This window comes from Ambystoma mexicanum, chromosome 10 (assembly GCF_040938575.1).
Source record: "Ambystoma mexicanum isolate Mex_15411 chromosome 10, UKY_AmexF1_1, whole genome shotgun sequence".
Taxonomy (NCBI): Eukaryota; Metazoa; Chordata; class Amphibia; order Caudata; family Ambystomatidae; genus Ambystoma; species Ambystoma mexicanum.
This window is the reverse complement of record NC_090932.1, coordinates 1188651481-1188669411: the sequence shown is the minus strand read 5'-3', so window position 1 is coordinate 1188669411 and position 17931 is coordinate 1188651481. Positions and strand designations below refer to the sequence as shown.

Genomic DNA, 17931 nt, shown 5'->3' with positions numbered 1-17931 from the left:
ACCACTCATTAAATCATGGTTCAGTTTTCTTTTCGAGATTCTGCATCGAACCATTGTGCATCCCTTACTATAACCTTCAACTCCTGAACCTGGGGGCGCTGTTTGCCTGAATAGATTCTCCTAAAGACTCAGTGACACTTTCCTTTGTGGCCTCTGAACTGTTTAACAGTTTTAAGAGAATGTATTAATTTCTTGTAAATTAGTAATTCTTTCCAATGCTTCCTTTTCGAGCATGGGCATCGCCAACCTGCCTCTCTGGCTGTTGGATATCTTCTTCTTGGTGCCTACACTTGTCGTGGAAAATTAACTCAAGAGGATTGTGTTTACTCTTTGATGAATAAGAAATGCAACATTTCATAACATTCCTGAAGAAAAAAACAATCCACAATACAATCATCAATGACTGTGGAACATGATTACATTATTGCCTATCTTGTATGCCCCGGAATGCACCAGTTGCCTTTAAAGATCCCATATAATCCTTGGCTGAATCCCAAAGTAGACCTGAAAATCAGTGCTCTATTTGTTGCCATTTTTATTGCCCAAACATTTGCACTAATATTTTGCTCGCAAACGTGAAACCCCGGGTAATGTTCATTTAGTCCTACTTTTCAACAGCTGGAGTCGTCCTATGTGTCTAAACATGTACTATTGGCCACTCAATCTCCTCAACATTTCTTGTAAACAACCACTTAACGTGAAATGAGACCTATTGCATACTGCAAATGAAATGTTCTATACAGTTTTAACTTTGTTACATTTGTAATTTGTGTTGCAATCATTTGTTCGCCAACTGTGCACCGATATGTTCTGTCGAAAAAATTGATGTTGCTCACCATTTAATTTGATGTGCCAACTTTGCTCGTTGTGCACAAAAGGTTGGGGACCCCTGTACAAGAACAACCTTTGCAAACAATGCACTATATATATATATATATATATATATATATATATATATATATATATATATATATATATATATATATATATATTCATTTGGTCAGCTTCAGCATTTGTATGTGAGCATTGGTTTGTCTTGTGTAAGCAATGGACGACTTCCAAATTCCTCAAATGTGTTCCTTGTACTTCTTATAAATGGTCACTTGTTCATGCCCGAACAATCCTAACGGCCCTGAATGCACTCTTTTCACTGCTTGTAAACTTTCCATCCTTCCTGCTTTCAGACCAGTACCGGAGCGCATTGGCAAAATCACTTTGGATAGTTATCAGTGGTGGGGATTTAGGCAGCCCTGGCTTGGGAGGAGATTTTGAAGACCACTGGGGATCTACTTGACTAGCCCCGGCACATTTACAGCTGTGACGTATCCACCTTTCCAATTGAGTAGCAGCAAGAGACATTACCCCCCAGTACCTGAACCACACCAGTTGGCTCCCTGTGGGATTGATTAGCTCCCCCAATCAGATTCCTGTTAAGTCCACTGAGGGTTTATGCAGATAGACAAGGTCACATCAGAGTAGCCACCTGTTATCTGCACTGATTAGAAGGCAATAGTGATCAGGGAAGGGACAGTGCAGTGTCGAATTGTAGTGTTCCAGGAGCACACAGGGCAACAGAACCCAGTATTGACAATGAGGTAGGGTCTGTTCAAATTGCACAGTGCTTGATGGTCAGTGCTTGATGGTCAAGCAAGGTGCTTGATGGTCAAGATGCAAGGGACAAAGAATAATGTCTGTAAGGAGGTTTAGTGTGAATAGCGAGTATAGCAAGTATAGTTCGGAGAGATCCTGTTAGGTATTTAGGGTAGGTTTGGTTAGTTAGACGTTCTCGTACAGTCCATTACCTCACATGATTATATAGCTCATATTCGGATCATGACGAATACCTTGGTACAGCACTTGCTTATAAATTAAGTATATTTTCCTGGATGTCATTGCTTCACACTGTCACCTCTCTCGTAGTGGCCAGGTAACAAAATGGAAGAGAAGATCAATTCTGGTTAATCCTGGTGGTAGCCAAATGCTTCTTCTTGATGGTGGAACACGTTTCTTGTTGAAAAGCGGATGGCAGATGAACAGAACGAGGGCTGGGTGAAATTGTTATATTCCGTGCCAGCTGCAGAAGTGAAATCTGTCCCAATTTCGTTCGGCTTTGCCTCAATCTTTCATCCCGCCACACGCGTGTATCGAAAAGAGCAGTGCAAAGTGTCTGTACTGCTGTGCGAACCAAAAAAGAGGCGTAAAGTTTCTCATGCCGCTAAGTGAACAGAAAAGCACTGCCCAAAGTTTCACATGCTACTCTGCCAAACCTAGCATGAACCGAAAAGAGCAGAATGAGGTTTTTCGAGCCGCTGCACGAACGTAGCGTGGATCGAAAAAACCTGTGCAAAGTTTCTCATGCCAAAGTGCAAAATTAGTTTGGATCAGAAAAAGTTCCACGTAAAATTTCTCGTGGCACTGCGCGAAACTAGCACGGTTCGGAAAAACCTGCATGAAGTTTCCTGTGTTGCTGCACGTAACTAGCACGGATAGAAAAAAGACTTGTGCTAACTTTATCATCTCGCTACAAGAAACCAACATGGAAATGAAACGCCATGCTCTGTGTGAAAATGTAGAAAACCATGAGAAATGTCAGTGGTAGCGGAACCGTAATGCTGATTTCGTTGAACGGGCGGAAGTGGAATCCAGTGCAAATTCTGTACTTTTTGCTTTGCGGGTGGAAATTTCGCCCATTCCTTAACAGAACTAGCTTCTCCTCTCTGCCCTTCATCTGTGAAAGAAACAATCCAAAACATATCCTAGATGAACCCATTTGGGGTTCATTAGTCTAACCCATTTGGCAGGTTAAGGGCTAAAATAATGTGTGCCCAATATGGGCAAAGGGGCACTTAATTGCCATACATTATGGAGAAGGAAAGCCAGCCAAGTGGAGTTACTGGATTGGCTTTGGGCTGTATTAGGGAAACATGTTTTCTCTTTCACAAGTACATTTCCCAGTACGCATGCCCAATTGGTCATGCAGTGCTAGGGGCATGTTGATTCCCCAACCTATTATCTCATTTGGGGATACAGGCTGGGGAACTGCAGGGCCAAATGTTTGCAAGGGGTGCTCCTGCAACTCCACACACATTAAGAGGGCTTGGGCTGGCAAAATGGTGACACTATGCCAAAATTGTGCAGGAGCCAGGAAGCTCCCCATGCCTCTGGATTGTTTGTTTTGTGCCCAGGATCAGGGGAGCCATCATGGATGAGCTTTACGGCAGAGGCGGCGCCTGGAGTCCGAGGCTGCAGGTATTTAAAGGAAATCTGTATGTATGTGTCTACATATGTATGTAATGCATTGGCCAACATTCTTGCACAGTCCACAACACTGTCCTGACTACAGTGCTACTGAGGTCTCATGCCTTCAGCAACTTCTTCTAGGCTTCCACACCATGGCCCAGTGCACCTGGCGAGCAACAATTTAGGGTGCTGCGAGCAACATGTTGCTCCCTAGCTACACGTTGGGGATCCCTGTTCTAGTTGAAGGAGTGTTGTAACAAACAAAAACAGCACCAGGTTCAGTGCTTTATGCTCCCAGAAAGGTTGTATGCTTGAATCACTTTCACTCACACATTTGTCAAATGTAAAAATATCTGCTCACGCTTATGTTTCCTGAATGCCCTTTGATTTTATGCAAAGGAGCGAGAAGCGGACATTGGTGATTTTTGTCCCTCCCCTCTCTCAAATGAGATACGTTTACACGATTAGGGGGTTTACTCACTGAATGAGAGAAGGTGATGTATCTACTGACGGGGATTTATTTCCAAACCAGGCAAGAGAGAGATGTATTTGCAATATGCAGTTTGATGCAAACAAGGCCACCTCAGACCATACGGGGTGACCCAACATACATGTATGCAGGTTTTGTTTGGGGTAGGTGACTCTTGCCTAAGCCACCTGCCCCCCTTTTAGGTCATGCCCACTTAAGCCCCACACCCTTGTTGGCGCACGCCACTGCCCCTCGATTTCTCCTCCCACTTAGTGCACCGGGGAGAAGGTGCCACAGTACATCATCTGGATCTTTACACTGGGGTGACTTCTATTAGGAAATGGTGCTTGGGCGGGGCAAGAAGCAAGAGTGTTGCTGCACAGATGAGAATTCAATTGAAAGGCGACCTTCCAATCACATTCAGAAATGTTGAGCCCCCTGTCTCATATAAGCCTTATTCAAGGTCCATTGTCTAGAAACTGACTCTGCCATCTTGGAAGGTAGCCATGCATACTTTAATGCAATGGTCAAGAAGTAGTAATATAATGTATATTAAAAGATCTTCAACACCCCTGCCTCCAGAACTCCTCCCATTTTATTCAAACAACTAAAGCCATGGACTCGCCACTCACCCTGAATTAGTGATATGATATGGTTTGATGTGATAAGGCAGTTATAACGCGCCTATACATAGTGTCTTGGCCTCAGGCCATAATGCGTAGCCTGGGGCCAAGACACTCCAACCCTGCCACATGTCTAACCTTCTGCTTCCTGATAGTAACACACTTTCTTTATTGTGCATGTCTCTCTTTTAATGGTTGCAAAGGGATTTCATGCGAGACTATGTTATTAGTTAGGGTGGTTTCTGACTGCAAAATGGGGCTCCCTGCCTGATACTAACATGTCCAGGCGTTCCTGAATGCTCTAGTACATGCCTGAGGTTATCTGGTGACTCTTGTTTGTATAACTATCTTTACCTTTTCAGGTGTTTTGCCCCTGAAGCTTAGGCTTGGCTGGCTGGGAATTTCCCTTTCTCTCGGCATGTCATCCTCCCAGTTTGGCCATGTCTTGCACGCCCTTGTTGTTTATGTAGTATCTTATTATTGTGCACAGGTTAAGTCCCTTCCTTAGCCTTACTTTTTAACCAACATCACTTTGCCTGCTTGGTCTTGACATGTTCATGTTTTCTCATTTTGCCCTTACAAGTGTAAGGTCAACCCGCAAACTGTTTGATAACCAATGATCCAATAGCAATAAGAGTGCACTTCTCTGCAAGAAAAACAAGTTTTATTTCATGCAACTAACAACTTGCACGCCACGCCCAATAAAATTACAGTTTATGAGCGCAGAAACCTCAAATTGACATTTCAAAAATACAATTGTCCTATGTTTCCCATTGGTTAACCCCTATACAAAGACCCAAAACATTACATATATATCGCTACTCGATTGGTTACTTACTAATCAAAAAGCACAAGCCTTAAAAATGGCTTCATTATGTCGTCAGTATTTGCTACTCCGATGTGATTGGTTCCTCCTAATCAGGTAGTAAATTCATTCCATTGGTCAAAGCAACTCGGACAGAGTTTAATGTGCACCCCTGAGACATCCCTCTAGTAAACCATGAGATCAGACACGTCTGCGTCCCCAGACGGCCCCTTTGAACTTGTAGATTCACTTGTTGGCAACAACTCATGCAACTACCATCCTGAAAGATATCACCTTTCTGGTACACTACTCTCCCTATCCGTGTGTGGACACAGGTGGCTTTATAAAAAATGTATTTGTGCACTGCTGCATGGAAATAATTGTGCTTATTTATTTGTTAAGGGCAACACACTGCCTGAAAGTCAAATGGGATGGCCACTGCTCGTTGGGGGCAGTATAGTCTCACATGGGTTTGCTACTATGACATTTATGGGCTAATATGCCCTGTTCTCACCAGATTCGGCCTTCTAGGTGTCCAGCTAAACTAGCACGCGTAACTCGCACTAATTAAAATGGATCTTTTTCCTCGGCTTTTGCTGTACATCACCCGTTGATATCATCGCGGCACCTGGTCTGTCAGTACCAATCTTGGCTGTCTGCACACTCGCTGGGGGAAGGAGAAATATTTCTGGTTTAGCAGAACTGTGCACCAACTTCAAATACATTCTAATATCCTTTGTTATTCAATGGTGCAGTTCCATCGCGACCTACTTCAGGATGGCTGGACCCTGGCTATCACGGCCCACCCAACCTATGCTGCTCTTGTCTTTGTGAAACTCTACTTAGAGATCTACTACTGGCCACTTGTACTGGCCTATTATTATACTGGCCTATTATTAACTAACAAAATGTCCCTAAATACACATTCTATACTCTTGCATATGCAGCAACCCTATGCAGCAACCCGCACCCTACTCATAATGCTAACAGCTGCAACCTTCTTGACCCCCTCTGGGTCTACCTTCTACTTCACAACATTGTTACTGTTCTGCCTTTCATCCTGCAATTTTTCTTTCAATAACACATGTGCTTGCGTAGCTAAACTAAAGTTGCAACTACTGCTTTAAAAACACTGAGAGCTCCAGGCTGATAGAGTTTGCGTAGTATAAACCTCTTCCTACGTTTGGGACATTGAACGTGCATCCCAACACAAGTCCCAGGGATCAAAGTATTGGTTGCTATAAAGATGCGACTGGCTGAAGGTGTCCCACATTGCATGATTCCCCTTGTTAGCTAAGCAGAAGGAGCTATTTATGATTCTTTAAAGTGAACACCAACATTTGGCATGCCTACTGAACCAGTTATATCAGGTGGAAGCGAATTTGACTGGCATGGCACTCTCTGTACTCTTGTATCATAGCCTTCTGAGCGAGGGAGCGGATAGCAGTGGTTTTAAAGGCTTGAGCGCAGCAACTCCTGGTACTGCCAGAGGATGGGGGTCTATAACTTTCTTATAAGCCATTTTAAGTATTTTTTTTTTAGGGGAGGAGGCGGGGGGGGGGGGGCAGGGGAACAGGAATCTTCCTGTTGTGGTTGCAGGGAACTAGCTCTACTGGTTGGGAGTAGGTAGCTGCTTGTGAATGGAGCGTGGAGGGGGCAGATATTCTGATACCATGCCGGGCCATATATGCCAGGTGCGGCGTGGGAAAGAATCGATGTTACAGCAGGGGAAGGGGGCTTTGAGCAGCCAGGCCACGCCTGTCAGATGCAGCTTGGCAAAGAATCATTGCGGCTGCATGACGTGGAGTCAAAGTCCCAGGTCCTGTCTGCCAGGAGCGGAGAGCTGGCCGCATTTGTCAGGAGTGGTCTGAGCGAGGACGGGGGCGCTGCTGGAGTTGGGGCTCTCAGCACAGTGCACTTGTGACGGCAGGGAGTGCTGTGCAAAGAGGCCTGCTAGTTGCACAGGCCAAGGCTGAGATGCACTGTTACCTCAGTGCTGTATTTGCATACAAATATTAAAACAAACAAACTATATGAAATGCACTCGGCAAATCTACCCGGGAGGATAGCTCAGGGGCAACATGCTCGCCTTGGAAACAAGACAATGTGGAGCAACACAGGTTCGATCCCCAGCTCCGCGGTTAGAAATCTCTGTGTATTAAGGGCGTTATAAATAACCAATTACACATTTGTTTTAATGCACATGCTAGTACACCCCTTAGATTGACCAATGGGGGAACGAACAGTCCTCATTTTCCCCGGTATACAATAACATGTATATGTGGGGGGGGGGGGACTTCTGAATGTTTAACACCTACGATCATGTTAACAACGCAGATTCAATAGTTTGAAAGTTGTTAAAATTAAAACACAAACTGACAAAAATGAAATACTGATGAACTAACACTAACGTGTAGGGACATTCATCAGGTTTTGACACTTGGGGGCGCACTTCATCCATTTTTAATGGAAAGTTTTCTGTTCAGTTTTTATAATAAAATATTCAGGCGAGAAGAAGCAGATAAACAGAAGCATACATCAAAAACATAATGCAAGCATCTGGTAATGAAACTAAAGTGTCCATGGGTTTGGTTAGTTAATGCTCTCATCATGCAGTGATCTTCAAACACGGCCTCGAGAATAAAAGCCCCTGTGTCCTTTGAGAAAATCCACTCAAAATACATTTGAACACAGTGGGCCAGATTCTCAAAAACGAGCGCAGATGAAAATAAATCACGGAGAGCGCATCTCATCACTTGCGCTGTTCGGAATCCGGCGAATCCAAGTTATTTGCAAGACAGTGAATGTCCTAAAAACCGGGTGTGTTTGTCGACTGAGAGAACAGGGTAACATAGCCCATCGACTGCAAATCTCGGCGTTAGCATTCAATGCTCGTGATTTGTGGTGCGTATAACCGTTCCCTTGTGGCATAACTAGGTCTCAGAGCGCCTTGCAGAGGTCGGGAGGATGCAGTACCCACGTTCCTGTATTTGACAGTTGCAATGTTTAACTAGGATTGGCAGGCAACAGTATTTGATTTTTGTTTATGTTCTAGGGTCTTTCCAACAGAGGTTCGAGAGCGCAGGAAGCTGAAAAAGAATGGAGGAGGGCGCAGCCGACCTTTCACCCCAGTGCACAACAGCCTGTATTCCGAAAATCTCAATGATGCAAACCCGTAAGTTGTCATTCTTAGCTCTGAGTTCTACAAATCAGCTGTATCTGAGAGTGATCTGAAAACAGCTATGAGATTTGCAGGAACACCTGAATAATGTATTTGGAAATGTGTATTTAATGAGCCCTTCTGGGTACTTGTGAAAACTGTAATTTTCTTCAGCAGGTTTTTCCTTTACTAATAATCATTATCATTTTATTCCTCCCATAAACTGTTCTTTTCATATTCTTGTGGCACTGTCTATTAAAATAATAGGATCCCTGATGGGTTCTCGCTCCACCCGTTAAATCATCCCTTAGGCGAAGGTATTCTGGTCAACATGCCTTTTCACACAGCAGAGGATCTCTCCAACTTTTTTTGACCGATTGTACACCTGATCCACTTCAGGATATGCGCACTCTTCAAAGAACACCATGCCAGTTGCTGATCGCTCCACTAAACACTATTGGACCTGATTACGAGTATGGCGGTAAGTGGTCAAATTGACAGTTTACCACCAATTTTACCACTATGCCAAATTATGAGATTGGGCCTGGAGTGGAGGATTTACCTCCAGGAAAATCCTGGAGCTAAATTCTGCCACTCACTGGCGAAAAGAATCTGCAGAATCAGCAGAATTTATGTGGCTGAAATTCTGCCATGGTAATTCCACCAAAAAAGCCCCATGGAGTCCAATGGACTCCAAAATATGGGAGAATTACACCGCCACTTGTAATCCATATGTAATCCCGCCATACCAAGTGGCGTAATGGTAATTCAGTTGGACGAATTTAACGCTGGGATACTGCCCAACGCGTAATGGACCCTATTTCTCCTCCACCAGAGTTTCCCCCATCTCACCTCCTCTGCTACGCCTGCACCGATTTTTAACTAGTACTGGGTTAAGCCATGTTTCGAGTGTGCAAAATATCTGTTTCGAAATCAATTACATTTTTCTCCACTCTCCAATTCTGCTTGAAACCTAAGTGGGTGTGGTGTGAAGTGCAATGACGATGCAGGTCCACAGCACATTTTGGCGTGTGAAATTCCAAGCAGTATGCATGTCTGTTTGCTTCACTATTTTTAAGTCACACTTCGCTTTGGAACAAGCAAAGCGAATGCCTTGCACATTTGCTCGCACATGCGCCTTCATGATTTGCATTCAGACATTTCCCTTCTGCACCAGTGCCCCTTGCGTTGCTTCGCCCAGACGCTTGGGTGAAGCAAAGCCCACATTTTTCTTGCGAGTACATGCACACCGCTTTACTTCACCCATTCGCAACGTGAGAACCAAAACGGGCCATTCACTTGCCTGTGCGCGACTTCACTTCGGTTCACTTTGCACATTCACTTTCGGTGAAAGAGAAGTACAAAACAATGCAAAGCGATTGGCTAACTTGTGTGGCTCTTTCTGTACAAGTGAGCCTTCTATCCAGTCTCCACAAGACATGTGCCGGAAGCCAGAACAGAAGTATGACGACCACCACCAGCACCACCTGCACCAACTATCACTGCCTCCCTATCTTTTTTCTCTCCGCTGTCCCTCTCTTCTTCCTCCATTATTATTTTACCATCCATACTCTTTCATTTACCCCGCTATTCCCTTCCCCCATCTTCCAAACCACACTACCTTTTTTCATTCATTTCCATAGGACCGGAGTATGGAGATCCAAGGAGGAGATTCCCTGACTTATGCAGCCAGCAATGGGAGTAACAATACACCACCTGTGAAGGAGCTGGACCTGATGCCACCTTCAAGCAGGGCACTGGAGGCAGCATGTGAAAGCCTCAGGTTCCAGCTCTCTGATGTTTCATTCAGCAAGGGCAAGCTCCACAGCCCAACAGTGCCTGCATTCTGCCCCCTGCCACTGTATCATACTTGTAGCACCATCATCAGTCAGTAGGAGGCGTATCAGAAGGAGGAGGCATACCAGGGTGCCACTCCATCCATGTCATACATCTCAGAACCTAAGCTTTCATCGCAAAGACAAGATGATGCATGGTCCTGGCAGTATAGTCTGCATCACTGATGGGGAGGAGGAGGAGTATCCCCCACCAGCACAGAAGTGAAGGAAGGAAGCATCTACCACTACCATCACTGGATCAGCAGCCAACCTCATCACCGCCAGACCAGCAGCAGCCGCTGCCGCCACCTCTGATGCACCAGCGGCAGCCACTACCAGACCTGCAGCAGCCACCACCACCACGGGCACGTCGCGGACATGGCGCCACTTTGCCTTTCCAGACTGAGTTACCAGGATTAAGGTTGCTGCAGCCATCGTGTGCATCCACTGTGGCCTAGATTGTTACGGGCCGGCGTTCACCTCGTCCTGTGCAGAAGCCCCTTCCACCTTCATCCTTAGCAGCTCGGCTCCCTAGTGCAGTCGGTTTCCCAAGTACGGCCACCAGGAAGGTCAGGACGGTTGTAGCGCTCCCCAAAGGGATACAGCATAATGCTGCTTCATTCTATACACGGTGGCAGCTACCGTGGAAGTTGGCAACACGAAACTACACTTCCCAGAAAACCTAGCTCTGTGCTGTAGTTCGGCTGTGGAGCCTCGCATTGGCTTGCTCCGCCTCCTTTACTGACGTATTCCACGGTTGCAGCCAGGACGCTGCTTCTGTTTACAGCTACTCCCGGCTACTAGAAGTTCCTCCTTCAAGTGCCAACCCTTTAATTCTTTACGGTATTGACCCGGATTTGTTTACTGGACTCGTGATTGGATTTACCTGGCTTACCTGTCTACCCGTGTACCAGACCTTTGCTTATCTTCTTGGAACCTGCACTAACGTTTTGCCATTGTTCCCGTACGTACGTGTACCGAACCCCTGCTTGCTTCCACAGACTCCGTAAGATAAGGTTCTGTCTTTGTCTTTGCCTGCACTTGTATCAGACCCCTGTTTGCTCCCGGACTGCTCTTCTAGATGTTTTTGCCATGGTTGCTGCCCGCCAGTGTGCCAGACCTTGCCTGTCTTCGAACTACCTTCCTTCCTGAACTACCATTCCGTCTGGTTGTTACCTTCATTCTACAGTCACCAGTGGCAAGACTATTCTGCTTTTGTGAACTGAACATTTGGATAGAACTTTGTTTTGCCTGTGCACTTAAGGACGCTCTGCAGCTGTGCACCATCCCGAAACCAGTGCGACCCTCGTGCCGCTCGGGTATTAGTATCCTACTAACATTTCCCTTTTTCTTATTTTATCCCTGCCGTTGTGTTCTGATTTCCTCCAATCCTTCAGTCCTTCTCCACTGGTAAGATCCTGTCCACCTCCTGATTTATGTCATAGCTTAATCCAGTTAGGTTCTAAGTCTTTTTATTTTCCTAGGTGATTTCCTGTGGTGTGCCATACTTTCCATACAACGGGGGGAAAAAGCTCAGGTATTCCATTGGTTAGTAAGGCTTTCAGGGGATAAGTGCTACCTTCAAAACACTTACTTGTTGTTCTTTCCTTTGCAGCCTGGTCCGTGGCGGTGCATTCTCCCTGCTCTTTTGGGTGATCGGTCCACTTGCCTGGTTATTAGACAGCAAGAGGTCATATCATTTAGAAGGTCTTACTCCCTCACAGAGAGGAGGCTTGGGTGGAGGCTCCACCCAAAGCTCTTCAAGCAACTTCCCGGTTTTCGGTTCTATTCTCCGGTTTCACACACTCATCTCACCGGTGAGTAACATAGATGTCTGGCGGGATGTCCCACAGAGGACATTTCTTCTTTGCCTTTGGCCATGTCTGTGCACCTGGAAAAAAAAAAACTCATGAAAGAGTATGTTGGAATGTAATGAACAAACAAGATATATGACTGAGCCAGATGAATAAGGAACTGGAGAAGCAAGGAACCCTTTAAACAATATTGTTGTAGTTTTAGTCTTTTGACTTAAGGAGTGCTGTTTGAAGTTGTCCAGATAAATACGTCCTCTAGTCTCTCTAAGGTTTGTGTATGTGCACCTGATATGCCATCACAGCATCAATAAATGTGTACCTGCACTGACTACAAGTAAGAATGTGACCACTGTGTCAATGACTATGACCCCTGGCACAGCAGCTACTAATGCCACCATTTCTTGGCAAGGAACCTACAAGTTTGGGTTATGATGACCAGCACACTAGTGAAACATGATTGTCCGGTTCCTGCTTTTCCTGCTGTAATGGGGTTTCAGATCCCAGTATCGGCTACACAGAGCTGTGGGCTATTCTTTGGTTACATCATTACAGCATCATCATGTGGTTCTGTGCAATGCTTCTGGATTGTGGCGAGATGGTGATTGTGTGTGTGTTTGCTGTTTGCCCCGAGCACACCAGGTAGCACCACCCATAAAAGCACCAGGCTGCCAATCAAGAGGAGTAGGCCATCGCCAGTAGGGGAAATCTGAGGATAAGTGGGGAGTGGAGGAACATCAGCTCAGAAGCATAGGAAAAGGCCACGAGTCACGAGTACCATGGCGCAGAGTGACCAGTTTGAAGGGCTAAGCTTATTACAGCAGGAGATGATTTATATTTCTGACTCTCCCCTCTTTCTTTCACTTTTTCACTTTCTTCTCTCTCTACACACACACAGAAACCCGCACACCAAGATGAACCAAGTATCTCTGTGTTGATCTCCTTCCGTCCTCCCTCTGTTTCTCTTTCTCTTTCTCTCTGTTCCTCTTTCTCTTTTTCTCCCCCTCTCTGTCCCGCTCCCTCTTTCTTACATGCCCAGAACATGGAATGTGGGTTAGCTCAGACTGGTTCAGGGCTGACACAATATTACTGCCATTGTCTGCAGTGACAGAGTCAACTTTACAGAGAGTGTGACGCAAGCCATTCTGTGAAAACTGCTTCAAGTTTTGTGTGAATATCTGATGCCTTGTGCAACATGTGCAACAGCTCTGCAAGCAGAGCATTGCATGTCCGTGTTGGGTGTTGGAAAAAGTGGCAGCAGGACTTGGTATGATTGGGGATCCTCTCATCAAAGAGTGTTGACTGTGCAGTGCGTGGCCTAGCGAAGGACACTGAGTACCCTTTTATGGTGATGTAGTCCTTGCTCTGCGCCCTTGTTCACACCTCGATGGTGAGGTCCACCAGCCCTGCCTCTGCTTCTCGGACTGTAGCAATGCCTTGTGTTGCGACCGTTTGTTGAAGCATAGGAACTGCAACCCTTGAGAAATAGCGAATTGGAATCTTCCACCTTGGTACAAAGTATGCCATTAGTCCTCAGAAGTATTGGTTCTCAACAAAGGATACAGACAGCAATAGTGAGCATATTTGCTGTCAGAGCCTCGAGTTGCTGGGCAATGAGGTGTTTGCGATCATAAATTGTTTGTTTTTCCAATACCTTAGTATGTGTCTGCTGGCATATGTTGCATATACTCGGGTGCATTGTAGTTGTAGTTGCACCCTGCATGGTTTGCTCCTGTACTAGCGACCCAACAGTTCTGCTTCTCTTCCAGCCTGCTTGTCTCCATACCCATTTTTGGGGGTTTTCATGTGGGATATCTGGCCCGATATACACAGACATGACCCGACTTGACCCTGCCCACATCCATCTTCCCCAAGCAACACATTGCTTAGTGCTCCTTGCTTTGTCAACAGATAAGTAGTCACACTGCTGACTTTCTATGGGATGCAGTGCTGCTGCATTCAGTTTGAGGGCATGTGGTTGGTGCCAGTGGAGCTGGGGTACAGGCTTGCTGAGTGTTGCAAAGGTTTTCAGGATCCAAGGACTTCCTAGAGTTCTTCAATCCTAGAAAAGTCCTCCACCAACTCCGAATCCTGCGCCTGAGCAAGACACAGTGCATATGATGAGGTGCATTGCATTTTTTGGTCTAGCTTCCTACACCAACAGCCTGCTCCCAAATGCTTAGCTCCATTGAATTAGATAGTGAAACAATAAATCTGCCTGGCCCCTTATGTATGCTTGTTTAGACATATACATTTGTGCAACTACTATTGGCCATGACCCCTGCATTAGACATCTCTTAACCACCTAAAAAAACAAGCATAGGCAATGCCAACTGTTTGGGCTTTTGTGTAGGCACAGGAAAGAGTATTTACCAGGTACATCCGTAGTGATATTAACAGTCCATGGATGGTAGTGTCTCAATTTATTGTACGGTCACTCTCAACTCAGCGAGCGATTTTCTTATTTTTATTAAAAAAAAATTTAATTTTTTTTTTATTTTTTATTTATTTATTTTTTCCCCTCACCCTCCAAGCAAGGCGGTGCACAACAATGTGCTTTGCAGTTTCAACTTTAGTGAGGGTTCCAACCTATATAGTACCATTCAGCAAATTCCCTCGTCACCATCAATAAGCTAGGAACCAGGCTGGTGTATAGTAAGAATATATATTTATTTAGGTGTTTACAAAGAATAATAGAACAATACCCAAAAGCATCAACCACCAATGCCGTGGCACTACACAATATCACAATTTCAGATTACTTGCATGCATTGACTGACCTATATTTCTAATGGAATTTCATTTACTAAAACACATAGATAACATTTAGAGATGGGCAGTCATCATTTTACATCGGATTTCTTGCAGTTCAACCCACAGAACAATGTAAAAGACAGAGTGATTGCTTAGTTTGTTACCATGCTCTTTTTTCCCAGCAACCCCCACCCTCCAGGCATCAAGCAGATATGACCCCTTTGGTGTGAAGGCAAGGTACAAGGAGTGGGAGTGCAATGGGAAAAAACGTTTTGGCTTTTTTATATGAAAGGCAAGGTTTGGGAATGAACTCTCTGGGAAAAATCGTTTTTCAATACACAATAAAGTGAAATACAAAGATTTTGGGATTCTGGTTTGGAATAGATGGGAAATTTTGTTTGGGACCACTCATACAAGGGACATGCAAAGCTTTGGGATTCTTGTTTGAAATTAATGGGAACAATTTGTTTTACACACACTGCATTCACTTGAAAGGCAGAGTTTTAGGGTTACTACTTTTTGTGATTACGGACACCCCCTTCTGTACAGAAGGCATGGGTTTCAGAAAAATAGTCACCCAAGTACTTATTGTCTATATTGCCTGTAACACACTGGGCTTGAACATAGTTTCAAACTCTAACACTCATTCCGTGATTTTTCTATGGGGGAATTAATTGATTTAACTTTGATTAAATGTGCTAAGGGTCTACTCAATTTTACCCCCTCCCCCACAGTGAACGGTAAAGGATTCATGTAGGCAGTTCCCAACACAATTCAATTTAAATGGAAAGGATGTTTTTTTTCTATAGGGGGATGAATAGAGTTATATTTTTAATAAAATGTGCCAAGGGTCTACCCAGTTCCACCCCTCTACCCGCTATGTGAGATGAAGATTAAGGCTGGCAGATCCCCCACACTTTTGTTGGCATTTGGATTAATTTACTTACATGGGAGGCCTTGGTTATGGGGCATCCAGGGAAACAGAAGGGCTCCTCTGAGGACAGCACAGATCTGGTCAAAGGCTTCGGCCAAGGATAGTCCCCAGCACCCAGTCCTCCACTGGCTCCTCAAATGGCAGGCCCAGCTAGCTTCTAGATTTCCCAGTCTCTGTCTCCTATGCAAGGTTTAAGTCCTTTCCAGGTAAACAGTGTTTCTCCTGGCAAGGTTTACCCTGATAGCCTTGGTATCTTTCTTTGCCTCTCACTCATTATAATAATTCCCACAATAAAGATTGGCTAGCTCTCTCACTCCGCCTCCCATCAATACGCCCACTGCCTGCTGATAGGATAAGGAGTTAGGATAAGGAGTTGGGAGGTGTGGATGATGGAGGCTGAGGAAGGAGAAAGATTAATCATCCCAAAATGAAATGTGGTTTACCTTTTCAGTGTTCTTAAATTCTCCCAACATGGCAGCTACCTTAATTTTTCAGATAACTGCAGGCACATATATATTTTTGAGTTTCATGTTTTATGGCGAATCGGAAAATACTAATCTTATTTCCGCACACCTTTCCTGGAACGAGCTACTGTTTTTCACGATTTGCTGCTGCGCCACACCAGTGAAAAATGTGACCCTCCACAATTCACATCTTAATGTTGCAATCTATCACTCTACCAATTTTCCAGTTCCTCGGAATTATGAGAATCCCAGAATAATACATTTTTTCATAACTCAAATTGTATACATCACACAGAATTTGTACTTATATGGGACCAACAGGCTTCTTATCCTCTTTAATATGAGTCCAGGATGAGCTCCGTGGAACACACAATCCTCTCTTTATTAAGGAAAATGTAATACTATGATAATCAGCCGAAGCTCCGCATGTGCCCCTCAGTTTCACAGTAGCCCCCTTTTCTCAAGTTCCATTTTTCCATTGTCACATGACCAAGAAATCTGTCTGGCTAATGTTATTCGACCGTGCCCTCCGTGTCTTCAAAGGTCTTGGTTAGAAACTAAAGCACAGTTAATGGGTAAGCCTGTCCTTAAAGGTCATTTCTGTTGGTTGACTTATCTACAGCCTCCATAAATCTGACCTAATTCTTTATATTTCTTTGTATTTTAAACTGAATACCAGGCCTGCGTTTCCTGGTGGGCGCAGCCCAAAGGTCTTGAGGTCAATGTTTCAGAGGCAGAGACCTTTCAGTTCAGTGGGGGAAAACAAGCTACATACATAATTCTAACAGAATAGCATTTTAAATTGAAAAGATGTGTTCAACATGAACTTTCGTATCGCATCTGGCCCTGCTGTTTATAAATGCAACACAATATTTAAACAGATATAATTTCATTTTTGGTATTATTCACCCATAGGCCACAGTTAACATAGGAAATGATTGTTCACATCTCCAACAAGTAGGCCTTTCCATTTTTTTTTTATTTTTATTGTAAAACTGCAGTTCAATAATAATATCAAACTTTTGTTACATGGCGCTAACTCAAACAGTTGGTTAGAGTACTCCCTTCAGAACTAAATCTTTATGTATTATTCATCGATCCTCGCGCATGAATAGATTCTTGGTTCGCTTCTTCAAGTTTGGTCTGTGCGTAGTATCGCATCTAGGAAGTTGATTATGTTACAAGTGAGCTTAATATTTCTCCCAGCCACTACTGTGTCCCACCATTCATCTGCATCATATAGGATGGGTTTATAAGAGAGCAAGTGAAGCTCTCGGGGAATGATAAGCTGAGGGCAAGCTGTAATTAAGTGTTTTAGTGACTCCACTTCTCCTAGGTTGCAAAATCTGCATTTATTTGAAGAAATGGTTTTGGATCGACGTTGCCATAATGATTCTCTGGTGTTCAGGGCGTTCAATCTGAATTTCAGGAATTGGGTCCTGTGATGGCGTGAGGGGCAAGTTGTGAGATATTTCGGTAAAGAATGTAATTTCAGCATACTCCTCGCGTCTGGAAAAGTGGATTTAAGCATTGCTCGGTGCTCGTATGATGATATCCAGTCCCAGGACTCAAGTTTTTTTTTTTGCGATCTGTGGGCGATCAATCAGCTCGTTGGTAGATATATTGGCGGCATCCATAATGGTTTTTATTTTAGACTTCCATGTTTGGAGTAAGCTCGACTGTGAATTTTCATTTGCATTTACGAAAATTTCATATGCTGGGATTTGTGATCCAAGCATCATTTTCCTCAGAAGCGATAGGGATTGCCATAGTACTGTCATATAAATTGAGTTCTGGGTCAGTTCATATCTCAGAGCCGCCATTGAGATATATTTC

The 17931-nt window shown here is 44.4% G+C and overlaps 1 protein-coding gene across 2 annotated transcripts in view; it reads left to right on the top strand.

Annotated features, from left to right (window-relative positions):
* CCDC60 (coiled-coil domain containing 60) overlaps positions 1 to 17931 on the top strand; it is an 879096-nt gene that overhangs the window by 572110 nt on the left and 289055 nt on the right. For both annotated transcript variants that reach the window (XM_069619175.1, XM_069619174.1), the window contains exon 6: positions 8193 to 8312. In XM_069619175.1, coding sequence (XP_069475276.1) covers positions 8193 to 8312 — 120 coding nt within the window. The remainder of the gene's footprint in view (positions 1 to 8192; positions 8313 to 17931) is intronic.